The 25,650-nt window shown below is 44.2% G+C and overlaps 1 protein-coding gene across 1 annotated transcript in view; it reads left to right on the top strand.

Annotated features, from left to right (window-relative positions):
* Window positions 1–25,650, top strand: part of ADAM12 (ADAM metallopeptidase domain 12) — a 184,814-nt gene that overhangs the window by 145,648 nt on the left and 13,516 nt on the right. The window contains exons 12-16 of the mRNA XM_018910520.3: window positions 8,522–8,699; window positions 14,126–14,215; window positions 15,613–15,808; window positions 23,445–23,553; window positions 23,658–23,856. Of these exons, the coding sequence (XP_018766065.3) occupies window positions 8,522–8,699; window positions 14,126–14,215; window positions 15,613–15,808; window positions 23,445–23,553; window positions 23,658–23,856 (772 nt within the window). The remainder of the gene's footprint in view (window positions 1–8,521; window positions 8,700–14,125; window positions 14,216–15,612; window positions 15,809–23,444; window positions 23,554–23,657; window positions 23,857–25,650) is intronic.

The raw sequence follows: 25,650 nt of genomic DNA, 5'->3' as shown, positions 1-25,650 counted from the left end.
GTTTGGACCATTTGTCTTTATTTGCTCGTCACATGCTGAGGATGTTGTGTTTTGTGTGACAGAATTTAAACTCAGGGCACTCTGCTTGTGCTCCTTATCCAGATTTTCCTTCACTGCTGGGAGCTGCTGGCAGGCACAGGGTGTCTGCATCCTGCTTTTCCTTAGCCTGGGACCAGACCTGACCTGGCCTTTTCATCCCTCCCTCTGCTCTGCCTTGCTTTCTGACTTTTCCTGTAGTCAGCATTGGATTAGCCTCAAATTCTAGGCAGTGGATTGTGAAACCTGAACTCTCAGCAATCCAGCAAATTTTTATTAATGAGGTAGTGGTCTAAAAGGAAACAGAGCAAAAGATGAGCCAGAGGCAAATTCAAACTGATTACAGCTCCTTGCCTTGGCTGTCTGGTTTCCAACAGGAAGAACAGTTGTCTGAGTTCAATTCCCATGGAGCTTTTGCAATGCAGATAACTCCAGCACAGAGTCAGGATCCTGTCAGGGGTGATAAATTGGTTTAGCATTGCTTCACCCCCAGAACACAAAGGAAAGTCACAACAGGCCTCTCCTCCAAGAAAAAACTTCTCTGACCATCTATTTGTCAGAGGGAAAGTAACTGCTAATAATGTTTTATTTGGCAGTTTTGTGACTGCCACAACAGTCTATACTGTATAAAGCCATTAAGTGTTGTTCCCTTGCAGAATGGATTTTTGGGAACCATCCAGGCATTTGTTCTGCCCTGAAGTCCCACATTCAGAGTTGTAAATCTGCCTTTTTGAATATTCCAGGTAGTTAAAATTTCACCTTCTGTGTAATGGGAGAGGCCAAGCCTCAGCTGGGGCTGTGTCAGTCCAGTCTGGGCACCTGAAGGGAGATTGCTGGAATTCATTCTGGGAATCTGCACTGTCCCCAGGGGAGAATGAAAACAATCTTAAGGCATTTGTGTGCAAAGTTTAAACACTTCCTTGGAAAGGCTTTCTTTCCAATAAGCCTGGAAATTCCACTGTAGCACACCAAGGCATCCAAGCAGACACCAATTAAATGAAGCAGCAGTGGGAGACATTCCCAGTTGTTTATTGGAAGGGTTGGCAGCCACCACCTAGTGAGGGTGACAAAAGCTGCAGGAGAAATCTGGGCTTGTTTTGAAGTCACTGGCCATGAACTCAGACAGAAGAGCTTTGATGTCATCTCTAACTCCATGGCCCAGTTCTGTGCTCTACTTTATCAATGCTCCAGGGATTAAAACTCTAAAAGAGGAGCAAGGGAGTGAAAAATAGGCTAGAAAAATAAGTGTGGGTTGGCAGACATCCTCTACCTTTTGAAGCAAACTTCCTGTTTAAATACTTTATCTGTAGATAAAACCACTTTACATTTTTAGCTAAATCCTTCCAAATCACCTGAAAAAGATGTGCCCCATCAGCTCTGGGACTGATATCTTGGGCAGAGATATCAGACTGATATCTTGTGCTGCTTCCAAGAGCCCAAAGGCTCCTCCAGCTTCTCCTTCCTCCTAATTTTCCCAGTTTGCTGTTTGCAAAAGCTTTAGGTGTGAAACAGTCTGCAGATACCTTTAACTCCCCCTTTATTGTGCTGCTGGGGTCAAAAACTGCATTTGTGCCTTTCTCCCTCAAAAGTACTTAGAAATTAAGACATTGTTTAAATAATGGATTAAAAAGCCCTCCCATATTATGGCACTTGTCTAATTAACAGATTAAAAAGTCTTTCCACATTTTGGCACTTGTCTAATTTGAAACAATTGCCACTAAAACGTGAGGTGTAGGAAATAACGTGTAGTGACAGAACTTGATACATGAAGGGATCTGTAGTATTTGAGCACCTATTTCAATATCAAAGAAAACTGGATTTTATCTCCTGCTTGACACCTAATTCTGTGAAGTTCTTTATGCTTACTAATTCATTAACATACTTGCAGTACAGAAGAGCTGGAGTGTCAAAAAATGTCATCTCATAGCAAATTCACTTTTATTCTGGTAGGCTCATCCTCTTAGGAGCCCATAAAAAGTTGTTTTCAAAAGCTGGAGAGCAGCAATAAAGTCTAGAAGGTTAAAACCAAGGGGATGCTTTTGAGTGCAAAGGAATTGTGTCAATTAGATCAGGAGTTAGAGGAGGCTGGAAAATTGTCACAGTTCCTTGAAATCAACACCTCTCTGGGTCTAGAAACATTTATGCTGCTTGAGTTTCTGCCTTCTAGAGGTTTATTTGGGTTTCTCCCTCTAGTGCTGCCATTTTTCCATGGAAAAATCAGTTACACCTGTATTACCAAAAACCACCCTGTCTCTATTCTTTAATTTCATTTTCCCCCACCCTCATTTTCATGTTCTTATGTAAAACTGGGATATGCAAGAGAAAACTCACATATTCCTGTGTCAGGAATTTTCTAGAGTCTGAACAAGGGGGAGCTCAAACTCACCTCTCCATAATCCAGTAAAAGGGTCTGCATTGCTCATTCCTTCCCCTTGTGAGCCAAAATTCAGGAATTTGGGGGATTAAGGAGAGTAAATATTCATCTTTTTGAATCTCAAAGGGTCCTTGGGTTGAGACAGACACAAAGTCACTGTGGTGGTCAGCTCAGACAAGGTGTTGTCATGGAAAATGCTGGAAATTGAGGTGCTGGACCAGGGAATCTTCTGACTTAGCACTCCTCTTGCCTTCAAGCACCTTCACAGCTGATGCCAGAGCTATTTCCAGGTAGGGCCCTTCAGGTTTGGGTTCTCAGGAATTCTGGGCAAAGTTCAGTCCCAGTTTTCTGCACCTTTGGAAATCAGCTAGCCAATTGTTGTTTCCATAAGCATGCTCAGAGAAAAAAAAAAAAAAAAGAAGTCCCTTTTAAAATTAATATAATCTCCAATTATCATATTACCTCAGGGAGGGAGGTCTGGTGGTATTTAACAGAGCTCTTTGGGGCTCTTGTGCATTTTAATTGAGTGAATAATTGTAAAACACTTCAGGCTCTTTTGGTAAAAGGCTCTATATAAACATTGCCATAATGCTGAATAATCAGGTTGTGATGTGAACTGGAAGAGATGAACCCTATAAATAGATGTGTACATACCTATAGTGTCTGTCTGGGTGTGTGCACCAGCATTTGGGACAGAACAACCCAGCTCCTTTAGAAAAACCCTGCAGCTCTTGAATAAGAAATAGAAAGTGAGATTGGCCAGTGATAATCATAATAATCAAAATGATTTCAAGATATGCTGAGACTGTAGTTTATCTTCCTGTGCAATGGATAGAGAATTCCCAGAATCTTTGTGTTATCCTTTGAGAGGCTGGGAAACACAAATCTGTGATGTTCTATGGTGCAGGAGCTCAGGAGAGGTGGACCTGAGGTTCTGAGGTGTGGACAGACAGCATTTGGAGGAACCAAAGGAGTTCCACCTTCCCTGAGGTGCTGCTGCAATGCAGCTGGAGGGGTTTGGGTCTCCTGCAGCTCCGGGCATGTTCCAGATGGAGCAGTGGGAAGGACAGGGATGGGAACATCCCAGCAGCCTGAGCAGGGGGAAGGACAGGGATGGGAACATCCCAGCAGCCTGAGCAGGGGGAAGGACAGGGATGGGAACATCCCAGCAGCCTGAGCAATGGGAAGGACAGGGATGGGAACATCCCAGCAGCCTGAGCAATGGGAAGGACAGGGATGGGAACATCCCAGCATTCTGAGCAGGGGGAAGGACAGCAATGGGAACATCCCAGCAGCCTGAGCAGTGATCACAGATCTGCTGTGACCTGCATGGATCAGCAGCCAGTGCCTCTCTCCTCAGTGCCCTGCCTGTCTCCTCTCCTCAGCCTGTAATTTTCTGGGGCAGTGGCTCAGTTCTGTGCTTGTACTGTGCTGTCATTCAGCCCCTGAGGAAGGGGAATTCCTCTGGAATGGTGATGACGGAGATGAGCTTTTATATTTCATGCAATAAAAAAAAAAGAGAAAAGAAAAGAAGCCTGTACTGGGCAACGAGGTGCTGGTGGAGAGAATCCTCTCTTCTTAAATGGGACTTGACAGAGTGCTGATGCCACTTCACTTAGTTAATGGAAGGAGCCATCTAATACAGGCTAAATGCAGAACTGCCTAAAGGAACCTGGCATTTGGAGGGCTGGGGTGCTTGAAATATAAATGAATGGGACAAGCCCAGGCTCTGTTTCCCAAGGAATCGATTACCAGGGATCCTCTGACAACTGTGAAGGTCTTATTTGCAGGAGCAGCAAAGCTTTTTTTGTTGGAAACTGGGATATTTGTTGCTGGGGATCAAACACATCTTTTAAGCACCAAGGAGACACCAAGGAATGCTGTGGATTCGAGAGGGGCAGAAAGACTGAAGTGATTTTCCTTGCTGTAAAGCCACTGAGGAGACTGATGGCAGTGCTGGGAACAATTTGAGTTCTGTGGAGTTGTACCCACGGCCAGAACAGTTTGACAAAATGATCCATTGTGTAAGAAATCTACAGATTCAGACAGTGTAAAAAATGCATGGGACACAGCATTTTGGACTAAGAGTGAGGCTGGACTGAAGTGCCCTTTCTCTTTCCAACTGTACAAAGAAATAAGAATCTGTAACAGAAAATGTCTTGAGTGGAGATGAATGGAGTATAAAGACTGCTGATGAATTTTTCACCTCTGGAATGTTCTCTCATGGCATTTATGAGCTGGTTTTCCAACAGAGTGAGTGTCTGAGCTGCCACAGGAAGCACAAACATCCCTGTTTAGGAATCACTGAAATCTTGGAGATGGGTCAAGGGCTGACTTCACTGTGGAGACCCCATTTCCTTCTCCCCCCCTAAGGCAGCTCCTTCCAGGTGAGAACAGAAGCCTCTTCACAGGATAGTGGGAGGAAGCTCCTGCATTTGTTCAGAGGATGAATTCCTTTCACCTCACCATTCCTTCAGCATTTTTTACAAGCTCCAGATCCATTCAAGCATTGGTTTGAGCACTGCTGACATCTGATATCTGTAACTTCCCTTCCCATCCCATCTGCCAGGCATTTCATTCTTCTGATGAAACAGCTCTAAAATTGCAAAGACAGACAAAATACAGCCTAAAATCACAACAATCAAGTGCTGTGGCTGTTACATGGAACTTTATTGGTCAAGAAAAGAAGACTGGTTGTGTATCAGAATATGACATTAAAGACCAGTCAGGTTTCCAGTGAAATACCAATTGGCACCAATTGATGTGGGACCTTCTCCTGCATGGTTGGTTACCCTGAAGTTTCTCTGTTTCCACCAGCTGGGTTTATTTCTGGGTTTTTATTGCTTTATTTGGGGATTAATTGGTAAAGAAGAAGAGTTTCAGGAAATGTCATCATGTGCCATGTGCTGCACTGATGTCAGCTGAGGAAACCAGTGTCAGGAGCAGGAAAAGCCAGAAGATGAATGGATCTCAGAGTTCAAAATAGGAAACAGCTTGAAGTTCCTTTGAGGGGGAAACATAAAGCTCATTCATCAGCAATGACACCATTTCACCTCTGGCACAGAGAGAGGGCTCTGCCCTCCTGCTGATGGACAGACACACCTCACATCCATGCCAGTGATCCTGGGGATCCAGGGGTGCCAAGGAGCTGCCCTAAAACAGGGACAGTTTTGGCTGGTGAGCTGCCCTGGTGCTCTGTGTGTGGCTGAGAGGTGTCACATGGAAATGTGCATTAATTGTGCTCCTGGATGGATTTCATTCCCTGAGAGGTGTGTGTCTCCTTGGCTCACCCCAGTGGATATCCAAGCAAGCCTGTGCCACTGAGGAGCAGGATCTTGCCTGGATGATGCAGTGTTCATTTATTCACACTTTGATGTGAGGGCCCTGTCTGATCAAGGCCTCATCAGGATTTCTCAGTCAGATAAATCAGGGTTGCTTTGGTTTTTCCTGCTGTTTGGCAGGAATGTGCACCCATCTGCATGTACACAGAATTTTGTGAGGTTTCTTCCCAGTCACACTCAGGGCAGGACAGAAGTTTGTGGTGCCCTGTTAAGAACATCTCCAATTGCTCAGTATAAAATGGTCAGTGGTTTTCCAAGAGACTTTATTTTCTGTTCCATTACTCCAAGTATCTTCCCTGTCCTCCCTTGGGGCCCAGCTAACAGCCTGGCTCCTACCTCCTGCTATTCTGAAATTTCTTTATTTATCTTAGACTCTGTCATTTTGCTGAAACATTGATATTTTCCAGCAATCAGCTTATTACATGGAGATGCCTATTAGCTTTCTGAAGTCATATGTCAGTGAAACTCAAAACTGTTTAGTTTAACTTGACAAGCCCTATAGTGATATTGGAAAATTATTTTCTTCTTCAGGCTCATGTTTATGTTCTTTTCCAATGAGCTGGCTGTTTTATTGCAAAAGAAACTGTAAAAGAGGTAATTTTAACTAGGCACAAAATATATTCTGTTCTGTAATGTATCCATAACCTCCTAGAAGATCCTAATTAACTTCCTTATGTCAGCATAGGAAGCTCTTTTGCATTTCTAGTTGCCAAACATTTCTTTCTTTTTAATAGAAATTATCCCTTTCTAAGACCTGCAGGCATCATCATTCCCAAATCAAGTTTTTCATCTGAGGATATCAGAAACACCAGGAGATTAATGGAAGTCTGAAGTTGAGCAGTGCAGAGTTTCTGTGTGTTACCTTGCTTGTCTGCAAAGATAACAATCCTAGTGACACGTGGGTGACACAAAGCACTCAGTGACAAAAGTGGAATTGCCAGGTTGGCTCCTGAGCTGCTGAGATGTTGAGTGTCTGCTGGACAAAGATATCAGTCTGAGGGGAGGAGGTGTTTTACACCTGTTTGTGAGACAGGTTCAATGTGACTCAATGTGGATGTGAGATATTTGGGGAGATGGTTCCCTGTCGAGGTGGGGAGGCCCTGGCACAGGCTGCCCAGAGAAGCTGTGGATGGAGCAGCCACAGGAAGTGTCCCAGGCCAGGCTGAAGGGGCTTGAAGTGCCCTGGGGTATGAAAGGTGCCTCTGGAGTTGGGATGAAATGGTCTCCAAGTCCTTTTCCTGCCCAAACTGTTCCATGGCTCTGGTTCCATGACAGCACAGAGCAGTCACAGCAGCCCTTAGGATGATACCTGGGCTTTTGAGTTTTTCTGCCCTGTTCTGGTGTGCAGCTTTAGCTTTGTGTGAAGTGTTACTGGGATCTTTGCACAGGGAGGGGGAGACAGAACAATCCTGTTCCAGCTGGAGACTCCAGGACAATCTCTTCAAACTTCAGGCCCAAAGCATGAACAACATGAAAAGAGGAGGGAGGGCAAGAAGCAAGGAGGATGAAACTTCATCATTTGAGGCTGTTAATTGCACAGTTAATCCTGAATGCAAATGGACTAAAACTTATAAAAATGTGAGATCTTGTGCCCAAGCTCTTTTGCTTCCCTGGAGCCATCTGGGCACTGCCAGGGCGTGGCCTTTGGGGGCACCTCAATAAATCCCCACTTTATTCCTCTGAACCCCCTCCAGCCTCTGCTCCAGCTCCTCAAGGCATCAGGGACACCGTGCCATCAGCCAGGCCTGGTGTCACTTGGTCCCTCATCCCTGAGGCAAACTGCAAACATTCCTCAGCAGAAATGGAACTGAGCTCTGCCAGAGAAAAACTGCAATCCCCTGCTGCTGTTTGTGCTGCATGGGACTGTTTTGTCCTCACTGTCTGGCTGTTCTGCAAAAGGAGTGGGAGCTGCTCCCTGTCTGCACAGCTGAGCCCACCCTGCATTCAGCACTGGGAATTCCAAACAGGAATATTTTCAGCCTGCTGATTTAAAATTATTTAAATAATATGTTTATAATAATATCTATATAAACATAAATATAATATCTTTTTTATTATTCAAAATTAAATCATTTCAAATTATTATTTAAATATATATTATAGTAATATAAATATATCAATATATCTAATAGAATATATATTAATAATATATTATTATATTTAAAATTATTTACAGTCCTGCTGATTTAAAACAAGAACTGTCTTTGCTTTCATCATACAGTTCCCAAGCTCAGCTTTGATGAATTGCAGAAGCAGGCTCTTATCAAGTAACAGTGGGTTTTTTTTCTTTTTTTTTTTTTTCCCTGAAAAAAAGCAGGAAGTTTGCCATTCTGCAGAGCAAGATGAATGAATTTTCCATTTGAGGCTGAATTTTCCAAGAAAGATTAGGATATTTTGCAGTCCTGCAAATGCAGGATACTACTTGCAAACCCAGCATTTCTTTAGGCTCATAATCATCATTTGCATTATAACTCCTTATGCAAAAGAGGGAGAAGGAATTTCAAATGTGAACACTTCCAGTCCTTAACAACAGCTACAAAATGAAGTGGAAAAGTGAAAATTCCCTTACTCATAGTCAGAAATTATCATTACTATTATTATTAATGGGCTGAGCTCAATTTCACAGTGAATTGCTGTATCTCAATTTGTGTGATAAAAAGTGAACACAATCTCCTGGTTAAGGTGCTGAAATGTCACCGGTGTGACAGCAGAGAGAGCTTTCCATCTCATCTAACCACCTTCCTTTTGTCTCCACGTGGGTTTTCTCCAGCTACCCATTCCCCATGGTGTTCAGCAGCTGCAGCAGAAAGGACCTGGAGAACAGCCTGGAGAAGGGAGTGGGGATGTGTCTCTTTAACCTGCCTGAGGTCAAGGAGTCCTTTGGTGGCCAGAAGTGTGGCAATGGCTACGTGGAGGATGGAGAGGAGTGTGACTGTGGGGAGCCTGAGGTAAGACAATGGGGTGGTGTTTGAGGGTCCCAGCACGAGGGAAGAGATGAGAACCTGGACTCCACCTTTCAGAAGGCTGATTTATTGTTTTAGGATATATAATTTATTAAAAGAAAATGATATATTAGAACTGTACTAAAGAGAGAGGAGACATCAGAAGGCTAGCAAAGAAAAGGAATGGTGATAAAATCTGGTGACTGACCAGAGAGTCTGACACAGCTGGACCTGGGATTGGTCATCAAGTAAAAACAATTCACATGAGACTAATCAAAGATGCATCTGTTGGTAAAACATCTCCAGAGCACATTCCACAGCCATCAGATAATAATTGTTTACATTTCTTTTCTGAGGCTTCTCAGCTTCTCAGGAGAAAAATCCAGGCACAGGTATTTTTCAGAAAATCTGTCAGTGACAAGAAACCACCTGGGAGTTACTGCTCCTGTCCTGCCTGCAGGGCTTTGGCAGGGGAGGGTTGGTTTGGTGGGTTGGGTGTAAAACAGAACTCCCCATTCTCTGCTTCTGCCCCATCAGCTGAAACCTCAGAGTCTCAGAAGGGCCTCGAGTGTATTCGAGATGGGGAAGTTTAGCAGGGCTTGGGTTAAGAATGTGCTCAGCTCATCCTTAGAGAGCAAACTCTGGCTTGTCCTGCACACTGGCCATGACCTTGTGTTCCTAGAAGGTCCTTTCAGCATTAGCTAATCAGCCAAACTCAAAAGAAGTTTGAGAACTTGGCTGGAATTTTTCAAGCCAACATGAGTTAGTTGAAGGTTTGTTCCCATCAGTGATAAGCCACATTTATATTTATATTATATTTATATTTATATTTATATTTATATTTATATTTATATTTATATTTATATTTATATTTATATTTATATTTATATTTATATTTATATTTATTTATATTTATATTTTATTTATATTTTATTTATATTTTATTTATATTTATATTTTATTTATATTTATATTTTACTTTACTTGTATTTATATTTATATTTACTTATGTTCATATTTATATTTATAAAATTTCTTTGTGTTTATTTATATTTATGTCAATATAACCATAGAAACTGTGTAATCATAGAACGCTTTGGGTTGGGAACCATAAAAATAATCTCATTTTTCCCCCTGCCATTTCACTTATTCACTGCCCCAGGTTGCTCCAAGCTCTGTCCAGCCTGGCCTTGGACACTTCCAGAGCTCCAGGGGCAGCCACAGCATCTCTGGGCAGCCTGTGCCAGGGCCTCACTATCCATTTATATAGAATTACATAAATAGAAATATTCATATTGGCCAGGTATTTTTCATTGCAGCTTCAGTTTTTTAGGTACAAGACCTTTCCTCCTTCACTGTAGGACTTTTCTTTCCCCCTAGCCAATTACCTCCCAGCAGAAATAGCCCTCACTGCCTCCCAAACAGATGGCTGCTGCTTCCAAGATTGTTCCATTTAGTTCAGTGAATGTGTCAGACCAGCAGGAGATAGGCAAAACCTGGGGTCAAATAATATCCGAGCTGCCATCCTTATCCCTCTCACATCCCATCCTCATTGGCTTTATTGAACTCCTCTCTGATTATGTGAATTAAAGGCAGCAGCAGATCAGGGATTTGTTTCCTGTGATAAACAGGGACCTAGAGACAAAAGAGATGGGGGCAGTTAAAGCAGCAAGATATCACTGCCATGGAGTGGATTGGGCTGGTCCAAGCCCTGAGGATTTCCTGACAGTTCACTCACTCTGGAGGGTAACAGGGTTGGAGGAAGCAGCCTTATCTCCTTGTTTAAAGGCAGTAGAGTGCAAGCAGCTTGCAAATGTCTCTCTAACCCTGTTATCTTTCTTGTTTTCATTTCTGAACATCCGTGATACCTTTTCAAGTCAAAGCCACTTAATGTCAGCAAGCACTGCCTTGATTTGCCTCTTCTCTCTGTCTTTTTGCCTTTTTAGTTATATTGGGAAAAATGCAGCTTGGGTGCAATTAAATTTATTTGGGATTTACTGCTCTGACCTGAGTGGCTCCAGAAAACCTGTGTGATCAGTTACTAATTCACTGCCCAGTCATTTGTACAGCTGAGTTCTGCCCATGGTGCTGCAGCATCCCAAGAATGAGTGATATTAGGATTAAATTCTTCTCTGAGGGTGAGAAGTGGCACAGGGTGCCCAGAGCAGCTGGGGCTGCCCCTGGATCCCTGGCAGTGCCCAAGGTCAGGTTGGACACTGGGGCTGGGAGCACCTGGGACAGTGGGAGGTGTCCCTGCCCATGGCAGGGGTGGATTGATGATTTCTGGTCTCTTCAAACCCAAACCATTCTATGATTTTATGATCTTAACAATTTTAACCTATATGACCAAAAATGCCTGATGTGCTGCAGTGTCTGTGGAAGGAGGGTTAATGCAAATTATAGACAGAAAGATAAAAGAATGAAGAGAAGTAAAAATCCTCAGTCCTTGAAAGATGAAAATGTGTCTTTTATACCCAGCTGCAAGGAGGAACAGAAAACTACAAATTGCTAACTCAGAAGTCAGACAAATTACTTCCAAATGTAATTAGGAGTGAGTTCCCAAACAGCTGTGACATGCCAGGGATGAGTCAACGTGGCTTTTGTGCCAGGAACTCTTGTCTTACAAAATCTTGTCTTCCAAATCCATCACAGTGCTCTGAAGGGCTCAGCAAGTGGATGGAAAGGGACAGGGCTGTCACTGCAGCCTGTGAGGGCTTCAGAGAGGCTTTGGACCAAACCTTTCACCAAAGCTTTGCTGGGAGATTGAGCAGCTGTAAAGGAGAGGAAACTGCATGGGCAAAAATTGGGTTAAAAGATGAGAAATACAAGCAGGTGTAAATCACCCATTTCATGCAGTGGCAGGAGATCTGCTGTGCTGTATCCATGAGATGTGTCCTGGGACTACACAGCTCAGCATTTTCATAAAGAACCTGGGAAGAGGAATAGTCTTTAATTTGCTGATGATATTAGTTAGGCTGCTAGAGATGAAAACTGGCTGTGAAGGACTGCAGAGAAACCTTCTGAGGGTGCTGGAACAGGCATTAAGATGAGAAATGGGACTCGCTGAGGAGTGATGCACATTCCAAAAACACAAAGAAGATGATGGACTCTGAGCTGACTCTGACCATGGAGGAACAAGACTTCATATTGCAATAAATAGTCTCATGAAAATGTCAGCCCAGTGCTCAGGAGTGGTCTAAAAGGTAAATAGGCTGTTAGAAAGTACCAGGAGAGAAATAGGAAAACAAAACAAAGCACCAGCAGACCTCTATAAATCTGCTGCGCCTGAAACTGCTCGTGCAGGTTTTCCCTTCCCCTCCCTGATCCCAGGGAGGATAAAGCAGAGTGAAAAAAGATTGAGAGAAAAGCAATAAGGTGGTTCAAAGTTTCCAAAGGGCTCTGGCTGGAAAAGAAGAAAATGAAGGGAAATGCAGCACAAGCTGATAAAACCGTGAGGGGAATGGAAAGGGTGAGAGAGGAGAGATCGTCCCCCATGAGAAATGAGCAGATGAAGTTTGAAAATGGCAGGTTCCAAACAAGCAGAAGGAGCTGCTCTCCTGACTGTGTTGGTTACCTGGGAGTTCCTTGTCTCGGACTCTTACAGGTGCTAAAAATGCCCGTGGAGCCAAGGGAAAACCAAAGGAAAGGCAGGAGACTGGGAAGGTGTCAGTGTCCTTAAACATCTTCTGCTGGCTGCTCTCAGGGGGACACAAGGACAGAGGAGTTATGGGCTGACCCAGTGGGGTCTGTCCTGTGTTCTTAGAAAAGAGAGGGGGAAAACCAGGTGTCCTGTCCACAGGACAGAGCCTGGCATCACATAGGTGCTGCTGGAATTGTTCTGGGCTTGGGCTGCTCTGGTTCCTCTGAAGAGCCAGGAGAGCCACACTGAGAAACCACCTCCCATCACTGCTGTTTTTATCAATAATACCTTAATAATAACAACAACAACAAACTCCAGCACAGCAGCACTTCAGGTGTCAGCCTCCATCCTCCCAAAGCCTGGTGAGCCTTGCTTGTTTTTTTGCTTGTTTATCTTAAAATCATTCCTGACAATTTGATAGCCCAGGCACAAAAACTATTTACCAAGCTCATTCCCTGTGATGAGCAATAAGTGAGGCAGCAATTGGAAATTTCAGAGGCTGCTGAAACACCACTCCAAGAGCTGTGTCTTTATCCCAGTCTGCCTGTGGAATGCTGCTGTGGGGCCAGAGGATGGGGTATTGCAGCTGACTGTTTCAGAAGGACCTTAATGGGACTGACACTCCACCCTGCTTATCTCAGATTATCTCTGAGGTAAATTTATGAACCTTGCTTCTGTGCAGAGGAATGCTACTCCTGACAGTCCTGAATGCTACTCCTGACATGCAGCAGCTGCACAGGACACAGGAACATTTCCGTAGCCCAGTGATCAGAAATAGGAGCAGGAAGTTGTTCCTCTGCTTCAGAGCACAGTTGGCTTTGTACATGCAGGAAGATAATACCTAAAAACCAGTGAAATGCTGAGAATCTTCCTGGTTTGTGCTGGTGAGTCAGTGCTAGCCCTGCCTTCCAGTTGGGAAGCTTTCAGAAGCCAGGGAAGGAACAAGAGGCTGTGAGCATCACTCTAACCCACTCCTTCCTCCTGTGTTCCCTCTATTGTCAGTGATCCCTTGCTAAGTCAAACAGACTTAACACAGCTGAAGAGCAATTTTATCTGCTTCTATTTCTGTGAGAGAGATGAGATTCCAGCTCAGCTGGTGTAACTTGCAGCTTGTGGGCATTATCTTGGAAAAACAAATCCATTCTTTTCTGAGGCTCCTTACGAGCTCGTTCTACTGACAATAAAGTTTGCAGGAGCCCACACACGGCACCATCTAATCCACAAGTGTGAAATTGGGATGTATCAGGGAGTGAGGCTGCTGTTCATGCCCATTCCATATCTCACAGCTCTATTACTGGTGTGCTCTGATAAGGGATTACATGGAATCGTGTCGTTGTCTTCCTCTGTGGCAGCCCCAGCTTCCATCCAAACAGGAGCCTGGCCAGCAGCTAGCACCAAGTAGAGCTGTGGTCGTGATGCTCAGCAACTGCAGCAGCTCCTGGATCCTCTCTGGAGGCACTGGACTCATTCCACTGATTCCTGTGGAAATAAAACACCCCAGTGCTCTATCAGGGTTGGTGTCAGCACGCTTGGGTTGTTTGTGATATTTGGGATTAGATCCATAGCTGGAAGAAACCAGCCCTCCTCAGCAGCTCCTCTGGTTTTACTACACTTGTTGGGCTTGTTGAATCTGAGGGCAGACAAGGCTGTTTGGATCAGGTTGTCGAATTTCATGCATAATTCATGATTTCATGCCCAGCTTTTCTTGGCAGAGCTATAGGCAGCCTCTTGATTTACAGCTCATGGTGACTGCACGTTGTCTGCTCTAAATTTACCCTCCAAATCCATGCAGGAATGCACAAACCCGTGCTGCAATGCAACCACCTGTGCCTTGAACCCAGGAGCAGTGTGTGCACATGGGCTCTGCTGCGAGGACTGCCAGGTGAACCAGGGGAAATGTCTCTCTTTGGGGTGGGGAGGGCAGAATTCTGCATTTTTCCCTGCTTCAGTGCAATAAGCAACGATGGAGGAGAAGTAAATTGATATTGATAAGCATTAAGGCACTTGCATGTCATGTGAGCAATTAGAAAATTCCCAAAGCAAGGATGGAGGAGAAGTAAATTGGTATTGATAAGCATTAAGACACTTGTGTGTCATGTGAGCAATTAAAAAATTCCCAAAATATAAATTATTGAAGGAGCAGATCAACAGATTTTTTTTAAATTGTCTCTGTGCTTTTTGTGGCCTCTTCAGTTGCTTGTGCAAAACTTCTTTTTCATGAGCTTTTGTGTGCTTTAATTTTTCTCATTCTTACTCAGCAAGCAATCATTAAATGCTTAACCCTCTTTTTTGGGGGAAAGGCTCTTAAATTATTAATTTTATCAACAGCATACACATTTTTAATAGCAGATCATCAGCTGTTGTGGTCTCCTAACACTCTGTAAAAGCCAACTTACCACAGGCATTTACCTGCTTGAATTCTCAGACCATGCCTTGCCTGTGGGCTAATAAAGCATCCAGCAGGTTGTCTGTGGCAACCTATGAGCTTGGAGCAGCAAGGGATCCTCACAGCCAGGAATTGCTTTTTAGCAAAATCAATCCATCTTCATGTCCTTTGCTTTTTACCAAAGGCAATGTGATTAAAATTCAGTGCTGCTCCCAGAGCACACCCAACTTTTGTGGCTGCTGTTGAGATGTGAATGTTCAGACTGGCATGTTCCAAAAAAAATACCATTTTCCATGGAAATTGGTACAGGACAAGCAGTTACATGGACTAATCTTGTAACTGAGTTTGAGGAGATCTTGCTGCCCATCACAACAACATTTCCATGAGGAAATGTAACAGCATAGATTAATTAACCTGCAAGATCTGTTCAAGATCATTGAACTGAACCTTCCAAGCTGTGAATGGTTGGGCATCTGAATCCACAGACAGGTGTGCTGGTGGCTTCCTGAGCCCTAACACAGCACATTGTTCTGGGATCTGCTGCCCTGGATGGAAAGGTCTCTGACCTGCCTTTTGCCCAGGGCTCCAGATCCTCCTTTCCAGAGTTCCTGGCAGTTCCAAGAAGTTCCAGAGTTCCTGTGTTCAGACATGATGAAGGAGCCACCTGCAAACATTAGGGCTGGGGTTGCCTTCTGTCTTGAGCCTTGTGAGCCATGTGTGCAGCTTCATCTGAGCCCCCTTCCTGCCACACCTCCCAGCATGGCTGAGATCCGTGCACTCAGAGCTGTGCCATCCCTGCCCTGTCCTCTGCAGCCAGGCCAGGGGGAAATCTGCTCCTGTGCTGCAGGGCAGACCCAGGCACTGCAGGCACTGAAGTTCTGTTTGTTTTGCAGCTCAAACCAGCGGGGATTTCTTGCAGAGAGTCCAGCAATTCCTGTGATCTGCCCGAGTTCTGCACGGGGGCCAGCCCGCAGTGCCCGGCCAACGTTTACCTGCACGACGGGCACGCGTGCCACGGCGTGGATGGCTACTGCTACAATGGCATCTGCCAGACCCACGAGCAGCAGTGCATCACCCTCTGGGGCCCAGGTGAGTGCCAGAGATGCCTCAGGTTTGGCTTTTCTATGTGTCACATTCTGTGCTGCTTTAGTGTGTGGGTCTGGGTTCATATTATGGGATGGTGAGCTCTGTGCCCAGAGCAGGGAGACAAAACAATTCCTGCTCCAGCTGGGCACCAAGGACAAATGAGCCAAATCCCAGCCCAGGAGCACAAACCCCGTGGGCTGGAGAGAGAAAAACAAGCAGGGTGGGACTGCCTGGGCTAAAGCTGGGCTGGGACAATGAACTGCAAGGTGGGAATGGAGCAGAGCTGATCCCAGGGAGAGACCCCGTGCCCAGCCGGGCATTTTGGGGCCATTTTGGGTCATCTTGGGGGCAGCCCTGGCTGGGCTCTGGTGCTGCCCAAGGTGCATCCATTGAGGAGATCCTTGGAATCAAACCCTGCTTTATTCTGTAGCTCTGTCGAGCCTCTGCTCTAGCTCAGCCCTCACAAGGCATCACCAGCACAGGGACACAGGTCTGACAGAGGCTTGGGGGAGGGAATAAAGATCTGGAGGATGCAGCACCAATCTGTAGCTGTTTGAATTTTGAGGGAATCTCTGGGTGATTCATTCCAGCCTTGATTTGCTGTCGTGTTCGTTTCTCACAGCAGGGGGTAACGAGGCTCGTGCAGCAACATGCTGCAAATGGATAGGTGAACTCAGACAAATCATTTCCCCCTGACTTTGATACAGCCTGATGTCACCCCACAAAGTGCTGAATGCTCCTGGCAGGTTGAAATCACAGCTCTTTTCAGGCTGCTGTGTGAGCTTCCTCCTGTGCTCTAAACAGCTCATCTGCAAAACAGATGTGTCTGCTCCATCCCCAGCCAGGGCTCAGCTTTTGACACTAACATGAGACTCCTGGATCATTGTGTGTGTTTTATTAACTGGTGTCACCTAGAAACTGCCTCCTGACTGTGCTTTTAGCAGGTTGTGCACTGAAGCAGAAAGGGGTTTATTCTCCTGTGGGAATTTGCTCCCTTTTAGCAGAAATTTGGTAACATGAGTTCTGGAGTTGTTCTCAACATCTATCCCAGGAAAGCTGCTCACCTTTCTATAAAGCCCCGTGACCCTTCCACTGAAATGCAAGTATTAACTCAGCATTTTGGTATGAATCCAAATCATGTCTCCTTCAGCATCTCTGACCTTCTAGCTCAAATTTGAAAAACACTTGCCTCACCTAAGGAAAAGCATTACTCAGAGATAGGTGTAATTATTTCTTTTAAACTAATATTTCCAGCCTCTTTCAATTCTGCATCTCTAACCCTGCTCCAAAACCTCTGTATCAATGTAATGGCACACAGATGTTCCCTTGGTCAAAACCCTCCCCAGAACACTACTGAAGAATTTATCTGTTTCCTTCCCAGAGAACATGAACTTTTTGCAATCTCTCTGTAAAAGAGCATTAGAGCCTCTCAAGAAGCAGCCCCAGTGGTACAGGCAGCAGGTCAGCTTGGCCACGTGGGTGTAAGAGCACGTTCAGGAGGAGTTCCAGCTCAGAGCTGAGCTCCTCACATGGAACAAAGCGTGCCTGTGCTCCTCTCCCCCGAATCCCACGCGTGTCCTAGAGCTGCTGTGAGCTCATAGAGCCATGGACAATTATAGCCTCCAGCCTGAGTCAGACTGGGACTTCTAATCCCTGCATGCTGAGACATTTTCTCTTGTAGAAAGCAGAAATCTCCTCCTGAACCGGTTTCCCAGGCTGTGGAAAGTTACTTGGTCAGGCTGTTCATGGTTTCAGTGGCTGAGGAAAATTCCTCTAAAGGTCAGGGAGCTGAATTGCTGCAGCTCCTTGCCAGGTCTGCTTCCTAACACAGCAATTCCACCACAGCCCTGGGATCCCCCAATTCTTTCCTGCCTTCCTTCTTGGGGCTGTTTGATATGGGCACTGCCAGGCATGGAGGCTCCAGGCTGTGGGAGTCTCTTTGTGAGACAGATGCTGTGTTAAGAACAGAGCTCAAACAGACTTAGGCTGGAATACCCTTTGGTTTTGTCCTGGGAAGGCTCAAGGAAAAGGATTTTAAATAGGGAGGATGGGACATGACTGAACCTGAACTGAAAGTTAATTCTTGCCATGTTTTTGGAAGAATAAATTAAAATAAACACAGAATCCCAGAGGGATTGGGCTGGAAGGGACATTGGTGATCATCTCATTCCACCCCCTGCCATGAGCAGGGACACCTTGCACTAGCCCAGGTGGCTCCAAGCCCTGTCTAGCTGGCCTTGGACACCTCAAATAATGCCTATATTGTGGATTTAAAGACTAGGGATGTGAATATCCACTGCTCTATCACACATCTGGCTGAAGTGTGAGCTGGCAGATTTGGGGTGGAATGAGAAGAGAGGTGGGTGGCTCATGCAGTTAGAAAAACATCATGGTACGGATTAAAAAAACTACACATTTTTCCAGCCTTGCCTGCAGCACAAAGAGAGATTTGACATTCTAAGATGTTGTCTCTGGACTTTGTATCAAAAACATACATTGGAACCTTTTACCAGGTTGTTGTGTCTGATCAGAACTGTTTTTAACAACTGCCTGTGTTGGAGTGAAGTAGTTTTGTGGTTTAAAAAAAAAACCAAAAAACAATTCTCCCCTCTAAAGAAAAATCATATTACAATTCATTTTCATTCTCTCCTTATTTTCTTCTTCCCAGTAGGAGGAATCCATGCAGAACAAAATACAATAGCTTTTCCTAAAATAATATTTGGTATATTGAATTCCTTATTAATGTCTTCCCTTGTACATCTTTCTTTATTCATCAGGTTACAGATGTCCAGAAGCCCAATGATAAATGTCAATCTTCATGTTTTTAGATCTATTTAAAGGAAAATGATGAACACTGTCAGAGCTCGTTTACATTAGGCTGAGCAGTAGGAACCTGTTTCCAGAAAAGCACTTGCATTTCCTTGGGGTTGTTTTTGTTACTCTCAACACAGCGTTTCAGATAAAATAGAGGAAATTCTTTTTTTTTTTTGCTCTTTCTTATCTGCATGGAAAGCTTGGTGGGAAGGAGAAGGGAGGAGCTCCTGGGGACAATCTCTGAAAATAGCCATGAATTCCTCTCAGAGCCCAGGTTGATTCCAGTCTGCTCCCAGAGCACCCAGAGCTCTCCATTCTCTCTCTCCCCCCTCCATCATTCATTTCATTTTTATCCTTGGGGAGCAGGAACTGCTGGTGACCTTTTCTTGGTCCATATTCAGAATTATCAGATTGCACTGATCTGACCTGCTGATAGCAGTGACATCAGCGATGCTTTGTGTGGTGGCATTTTCCAGGAGAAACAGGCACACAGATAGAGCTGCTCAAGACAGAGAAGTCATTGATTGCCAAGGAACAGAAGATTCTCAACTTTAAACTCATGGCTTTTTCTGCATTGACAAGAAAATGATTCTTTAGGGAAGTTTGTCAGTTTGTTTTGCTGTATTTCCTCAAGTGGGAAAAAAAGCAATGATTTTGGGGAGCCAATGGCAGGCATTGATTTAATAATTAGAACACATTTAAATGTGTTGCATGGACATGGCCATTTGTTTAGGCAAGAACATTCTTAATTTAGATGTCAATATTTGTTACTGAGTGAGAATTTTGCAGGTTTTGCCAGGTAGAACCCTACAGACACAAAATAAATGGGCTGCCCACCTCAGATATCTGACCCTACCATTGCTGACTTGCTTTTGAAAAAATGCTAATTGTCCAAGCACTGCAATTTTCTGAATCCAGTGAAATCAAGCTATTTTGATCATCACAGATTTATGCCCAGGCCTTTTTCTTCTGGAGATGGGAAAGATATTAAATAATATTCTCAGGGGTGGTGACATCATCCTCCTGAAATGCAAAAAAAATGCTCAACCCCATCTTGCTCTTGCCTAGACAGAACAGGGATCACCAGGATGGGGAGAGAGGCCAAAGGCAGCTCGTGGAACTTTTGCTTTGCAGCAAAAACAAAGTTAATGGGCTGAAACCCAGGTCACACGACAGAGAACTGTGGTTTTTATGCTTATATTTATTTGCACAGTTATTCGTGGTGCTGGCTGGCACAGCCTGAGCCCAGAGCTCCAGCCTGTTACTCAGAGGTTGTTTATTTCCCCTCTCCCCACCCACAGACAGCTGGGAACTGAACTGAAATATTTTCCTTTTCTGCTGTCAGCCTGATAGAGGATGTTTCTTGTGTTCATGGAATCAGCACCATGGTCAGAAATTTCCCTCATTCCTTTCAAGACTCTCTTGGTGGTTTCCTATGGCAGCAGGTCTGAAATGACACAGCATTTCTGTGCCCTGAAACTTCTCTTTTTTTATAGTTTTATTTTTTTTTGTGACTGCATAGGGAAAGAAGCAGGCTCATCAATATACACTTCTGGAGAAAAAAACCCCAACAATCTCCAGGCTGCCAGCTGCAGGGGTGAGCTTTGACCTTCTGCAGCTTCCAGGGGCTGATTTAATCCCTTGAATGAGGCTTGGCATGGAAAGGCTGACAGGACCTTAATTAGAGGGTCATGATACTATAATTACCAATAGCAAAGGGAAACAAACTCTGCTCATCCAGCTCAAGCCACTTAATAACCACCAGAAATCCTTCACAAATCATTTTGCCTCTGCCTGCAGAGGTAGAAAATAGAGGAAGACAGGACTTTCTGCTTCAGTTTATGTGGTGCAGTCGTGATAAATGGGTTTCCTCCAGAAACAGAACATTACAATTCTCTTCCTTAAGCATCCTCTGAAAACCTCCTTTTAACTTGGTAGCTCCATCTGTTCAGCATCTTACTCTCTGATATGTTTTCATCCATAAAAAAGTGCAAACATTGTGAGAAGCCAGTGGGGAGAGGGAACAGCCATCTGAATCCCAAGCACCAGCATGGCTTGGTTGGAAACCAAAGGCAGAAATTGAAGCTGGGTTTTGGTTTCCAGGCTGCAGATGATCATTGGGTACCAGGTGTTTCCACACACAGACTGCTCCCAGCCTGGCAGGGGAGTGGTTTTTTGTGCTCCATGAGATCCTTTTTCTTGTCAAGTGTTATTAGCTGGAGTTAAAGCTCAGTGTCTGAGCCCTGCAGATGTGTTTTCCTTCCTGGGGGCTGCTTTCCATCATCTCTGCAATGCCTGGCTGCTGAATTCAGGAAAAAAATCAGCCACACCAAAAAAAAAAACTTCCACCAGGTGAAAGGGGGAGAGAAACACCTGAAACTCTCTCTGTGTTCAGTGAGTGCATTCCCTTCTGAAAACCATTTTTAGAATAAGCCTTTGTCATACCCCTTGCAGTCAGAGCACAGGACATGAGCATTCATGTGGGAGGGGACACCACTGAGGGGACAGCGTGCTGGGCTCTGCTGAGCCACTGCAGCTCCATGGCAGCAGCTGAGCTGGGCTGGGGCTCCTGGCCAAAAACAAGACCCAGAGCAGCTGCACACAGCCAGGGCTGCACAAGCTGCTCCTTGCACATGTGGGAGAAAAAGAAGTTTTGGAAAAAGCAGTTTTAGGAAAAGCAGCTTTCCTTGGCCTCTTGCTCCCAGAACGTTTCTTCCCTCCCCAGTCCTTCCAAAGCTGCTGTAGAATATGCACATGGTAATGTTTGTCTCAAGCTGAACACTGAGAGTGCCCACCCTGGAAAGATGAGGAGGGATCCACACGCAGAAAATGGAAATTTAACTTTTGCTTTTTCTGCACAGTACCTTGTCTGGATGCTTTTGTTGATTTTTTTTTTATTATTGCTTGAACTTTATAGAAAAAGAATTGAAAGAATCCTGTGTGAGTCCCTTTTAAGAGTTCCAGATTTGAAAAAATATTCTGAACTCAGCAAGCTTGATCGTAATCTTCCAAAGAATTTCAAGCTCTTGTCCTTCTCTCCAGGGAACCATCAGCTCATATTCTGTCCCTTCTGTGCCTTTCTTTCTGAACTTTCCAGTTTCAGCATGTAAAAATGTTAGAAGGAAAAGAGGATGCCATCTTAAGCCTCTCCAAGTTTTAATATTTTGTCCTTAATAGCATTAGATTGCTGTTCAGCAGTATATAGTATTAGTCAAGCTTCTGACTATGAAATGCAAATAATTAATTGAAGTTTTAATCTCTGAGTTTTTAGTGAAAAGATCCACACTGGCTGGAAGTGTTACAGTCATATTTGTATTTTCTTCTCCAGGAATCTGACCCCCCCCTTTTTTTTTTTTAAGAAAAGAAAAAAAGAACATTTTCGTCTTTGAAGGCTTTCAAATGAAATCTTCAGTCTGGCTTAAATAAATGCAGTGTTTTACCCACAGTTAGAGGCATACACACTTGGAAGTCACTCAAAACATTTGACAAAATGTAGCATTAGTTGAAATGTTCTGTGTCTGGTAAAGATCAGGAGTGCTGTAGAAATGGGATATTCTCACCCTTTGGGCTATCACATCCACTTGCTGCCAAGTTCTTTTTGCTTTGGTTTGGCTGATCTGTCAGAAGCACAGAAATGCAGGTAGCAGATCTCTGATCTCAGTTCTAGCCAGAGTTTCTCCTCAGTTCCTCAAAGCCAGTCTCCCTGTTGGAGCAGCTGAAGTGTTGGTGGTGACTTGATGGTGCTGTTAATTATTTTCATGGAAAGAAAATACAGAGTAGTAAAGAGCCCTAACAAAGGACCTCTTAATCTTGCAAGTAGCAGCAATTATTGGCTGGAAATGAAAGCCACACTTCACTGTAGAACAAAGGGATTAAATTCCAGTACACTGACTAATGAATTGTTGCAGCAGTCAAACCAGGGAAGCAGATCCTTCTCCTCTTCAACATTCCAGATGGATGGATGTACCTTCCCAAGAAGATATTCTATAATTGGTTCTAATCTGGAGGGAAATGAGCAGGAGATTGTGTGTATAAAACATTTACAGAGATGTTCTAATGGTACCCTTGAACTTCTGAAGTGCAGGGACGAATAATCTGCCTGCACAAGCTTTTCCAGCCCTACTCCCACCAGGGAAGTTCCTTTGCCATGAAGATATGTCTCTATCAGAAAATATCAGAGTAGCTAAGAGCCAGATGCTGCCTGAACTCCCAGATTCCCACTTCTACCCCCATGGCAGAAACACCCCTTCTTCCATGTCAGTCTTTCCTCTCAGGAGTGGATGTCCTGAGGGTTGAGGTGGGATGGGCTCCTTTCCTCTCCTCAGTCCTTCAACCCAAGTTAATAGCAGCACATTTCCCTTTGCCTGCCAGGTCCTCACATCTTTACACCCAGTTTACAACTGGGTTTTCTCTGTTGTCTAGTTCTCAGTTGCAGTCAAACAGGCTTTTCTTGAAAAGAATTTTCTTTGGGGTCTCACTGGAGCATGGACTCCTGCAAAAAGAAGAGAGTCAATTCTCCAGCTGGCCTTTGTCTGTGTGGTGCTTGCTAGAAGTTTTTGTGGTCTGGGAGGATTGGCAAGAGGGCTGTGAGCTAAGAAATCCTGGAGGAGAAGGAGTTCTGCCCTGCCTGTTGCTCAGAGACAGACACTGGCAATCCCACCCATCCAAACTCTTCCATTAGCATGCGGATCCAGCGCCGCTGTTTTGCTGCCTCATCAACATTCAGCTCACATCCCCCCTTTCCCCTAAAGCACCAGCAGAGCTCAAAGGAAATTATTAAAAACACCTTGTATGAGATGAGAGTTCTGATTAGGTTTTGTTTCAGGTGCAAAGCCTGCTCCTGGGATCTGCTTTGAGAGAGTCAATTCTGCCGGAGACCCTTACGGCAACTGCGGGAAAGACTCCAAGAGCTCCTTTGCCAAATGTGAACCCAGGTAGGGCCTCTCCCTGCAAACACAGCAACAGGTGCTGGCAGAGGGCTTGGAACATCTCAAATTATTCACCTCATCCCTGCTTGTGTTGTGTTTATTTCCATCAGGGACGCGAAGTGTGGAAAAATCCAGTGTCAAGGAGGAGCAAACCGACCCATCATCGGTACCAATGCAGTTTCCATAGAAACCAACATCCCACTCCAGGAGGGTGGCAAGATCCTGTGCCGTGGCACCCACGTGTATTTGGGGGATGATATGCCTGACCCTGGGCTGGTGCTGGCAGGAACCAAGTGTGAAGATGGAAAAGTAAGATTCTGGAATGCTCCCAGGCAAGGGGAACATCACTACTGTCATTCAGCCAAGTGCTTTGTACTTCTTTTTTATTTGGATTTTTTTTTTCCCCACACAAAATAATTGCTTCTTATGCTCAGACTGAGACAAATTTTCCTCCCTTCTGGCCACTGCTCTGGATTATGGATTTTCAGATGCAAAATTGAGCAACCTGATCCTGGTGGAAGGTGTCCCTGGCCATGGCAGAGGGTTGGAAATAGATGAGCTTTAAAGTCCCTTCCAACCCAAACCATCCTGGGATTCTGTGCAATGCAAGTTGCTTAAGTTTATGACTGATTTTTTGAAGACAGTCCCAAGTATCTGCCCATGGTGGCTTGAGGTTTTCTGCAAAATAAGTACAGCAAAATACATTACAGGCTTATTAATGAATTCCTGAGCTCAATGTGTTCCTTTTCCCAGCATCTCTGGCATTGCAGAATTGTCATTGACTTCACTTCAGGTTTCAAAATGTATTTTATCTCCTGATTATGACTCCCCACTTCTTTTTTTCATGCAGGAAAACCTAACTCTGTATGCACTCTTAGAAAACTATAAATCCATTGATGCTCAGCCACCATAACTGATTTTAGTGTTTGTGTTCTGCAAACTTTGTGAATTACCCACTGCAAATGCAGCCCAGATTTCACATGGCTGTGAAAAAACTCATTCCAAGTTTTAATTTTGTGAGGAAAGCAACTGAGAAAGATGGGAGGCAGCCATGAGTTTACAGGGGGAGGAGGAATGGAAAGCAGTCCAAGAGCTATTGAAATGAAGGAGGTTTCCATACCCTCAGTGGATTGCTTGCAAAAAGGAGGAAAAACAAGTGCTTTGATAATTTGTGGTAAATTGAAGTAAGCCTCTGAATTTCTGAAAGCTTTTGAATTACGCTGGATTATCTCACTGTGCTGGGAACAGGTTTGAAATCCATCCCCAGTGAAACCACAGCTCTGCTACAGGAAAACAACCCTTACAACATTTCTAAGTCAATCTGTTCTCAAAAGTCTTTTCAAAGGCAACTCAGCGCTGAGAAAGCACCCCATTATGTTTTACTAATGAGTATTTAATCTTTCTAATCTATCTAATCATACACATCCACACTATAGAATACACAGGCTAATACTTCTGAAATTGTATGTTTTACTTTGAGGACATTAGTGCATTTGTATTATGGATTAAGAATATGAATTTAAATATTCTTGGGTTTTCTCAACTGGAGATGCACAATTTGAAACGCAGCCATTTTAATGTGATCAGAATTCTGGGAGCTGCTGCACTGTGAATATTTGAATTGTGAATAGTGCTGTAATCAGACCATATTCTCTCCATGCCTGCATGTTGATGCCAATTCACTCTAATTTCCTTTCCATTTTTCCTTCTCCCCAGGGGATAAGTGCCCTGATTAAGCATCCCTGTCGCCTCCTTCAACACCATTCCCAGCTTAATGCTAATTATTGTGACTGACTTTTAGTGCTACTGAACTGCACTGCAGTTAAACATGAGCAAAATGTGCAGTGTGGGGCTTTTTGACCTTTTTTGTTGTCAGCATAGCATAGGAACAGTTATTCTAGTCCTAATTTTTTCTTTTTTCAGTTTGGAGTAGGGTAACTTCTCATTACTGATGGGCTCATCAGTTGTGTGGTTGTTTGATGTTATTATTGCTCAGCACTAATCTTGCTTAACCTCAATTTTCAGCTCCATTGGCAGCGTAAAGTTTATCTGCAATGGCTGGAAAACAAAACAAAAAAAAAAAAAATCTGAATTTTTTTCCTG

Source organism: Serinus canaria, chromosome 6 (assembly GCF_022539315.1).
Source record: "Serinus canaria isolate serCan28SL12 chromosome 6, serCan2020, whole genome shotgun sequence".
Lineage (NCBI taxonomy): Eukaryota > Metazoa > Chordata > Aves > Passeriformes > Fringillidae > Serinus > Serinus canaria.
This window is presented reverse-complemented; position numbering and strand designations above follow the sequence as displayed.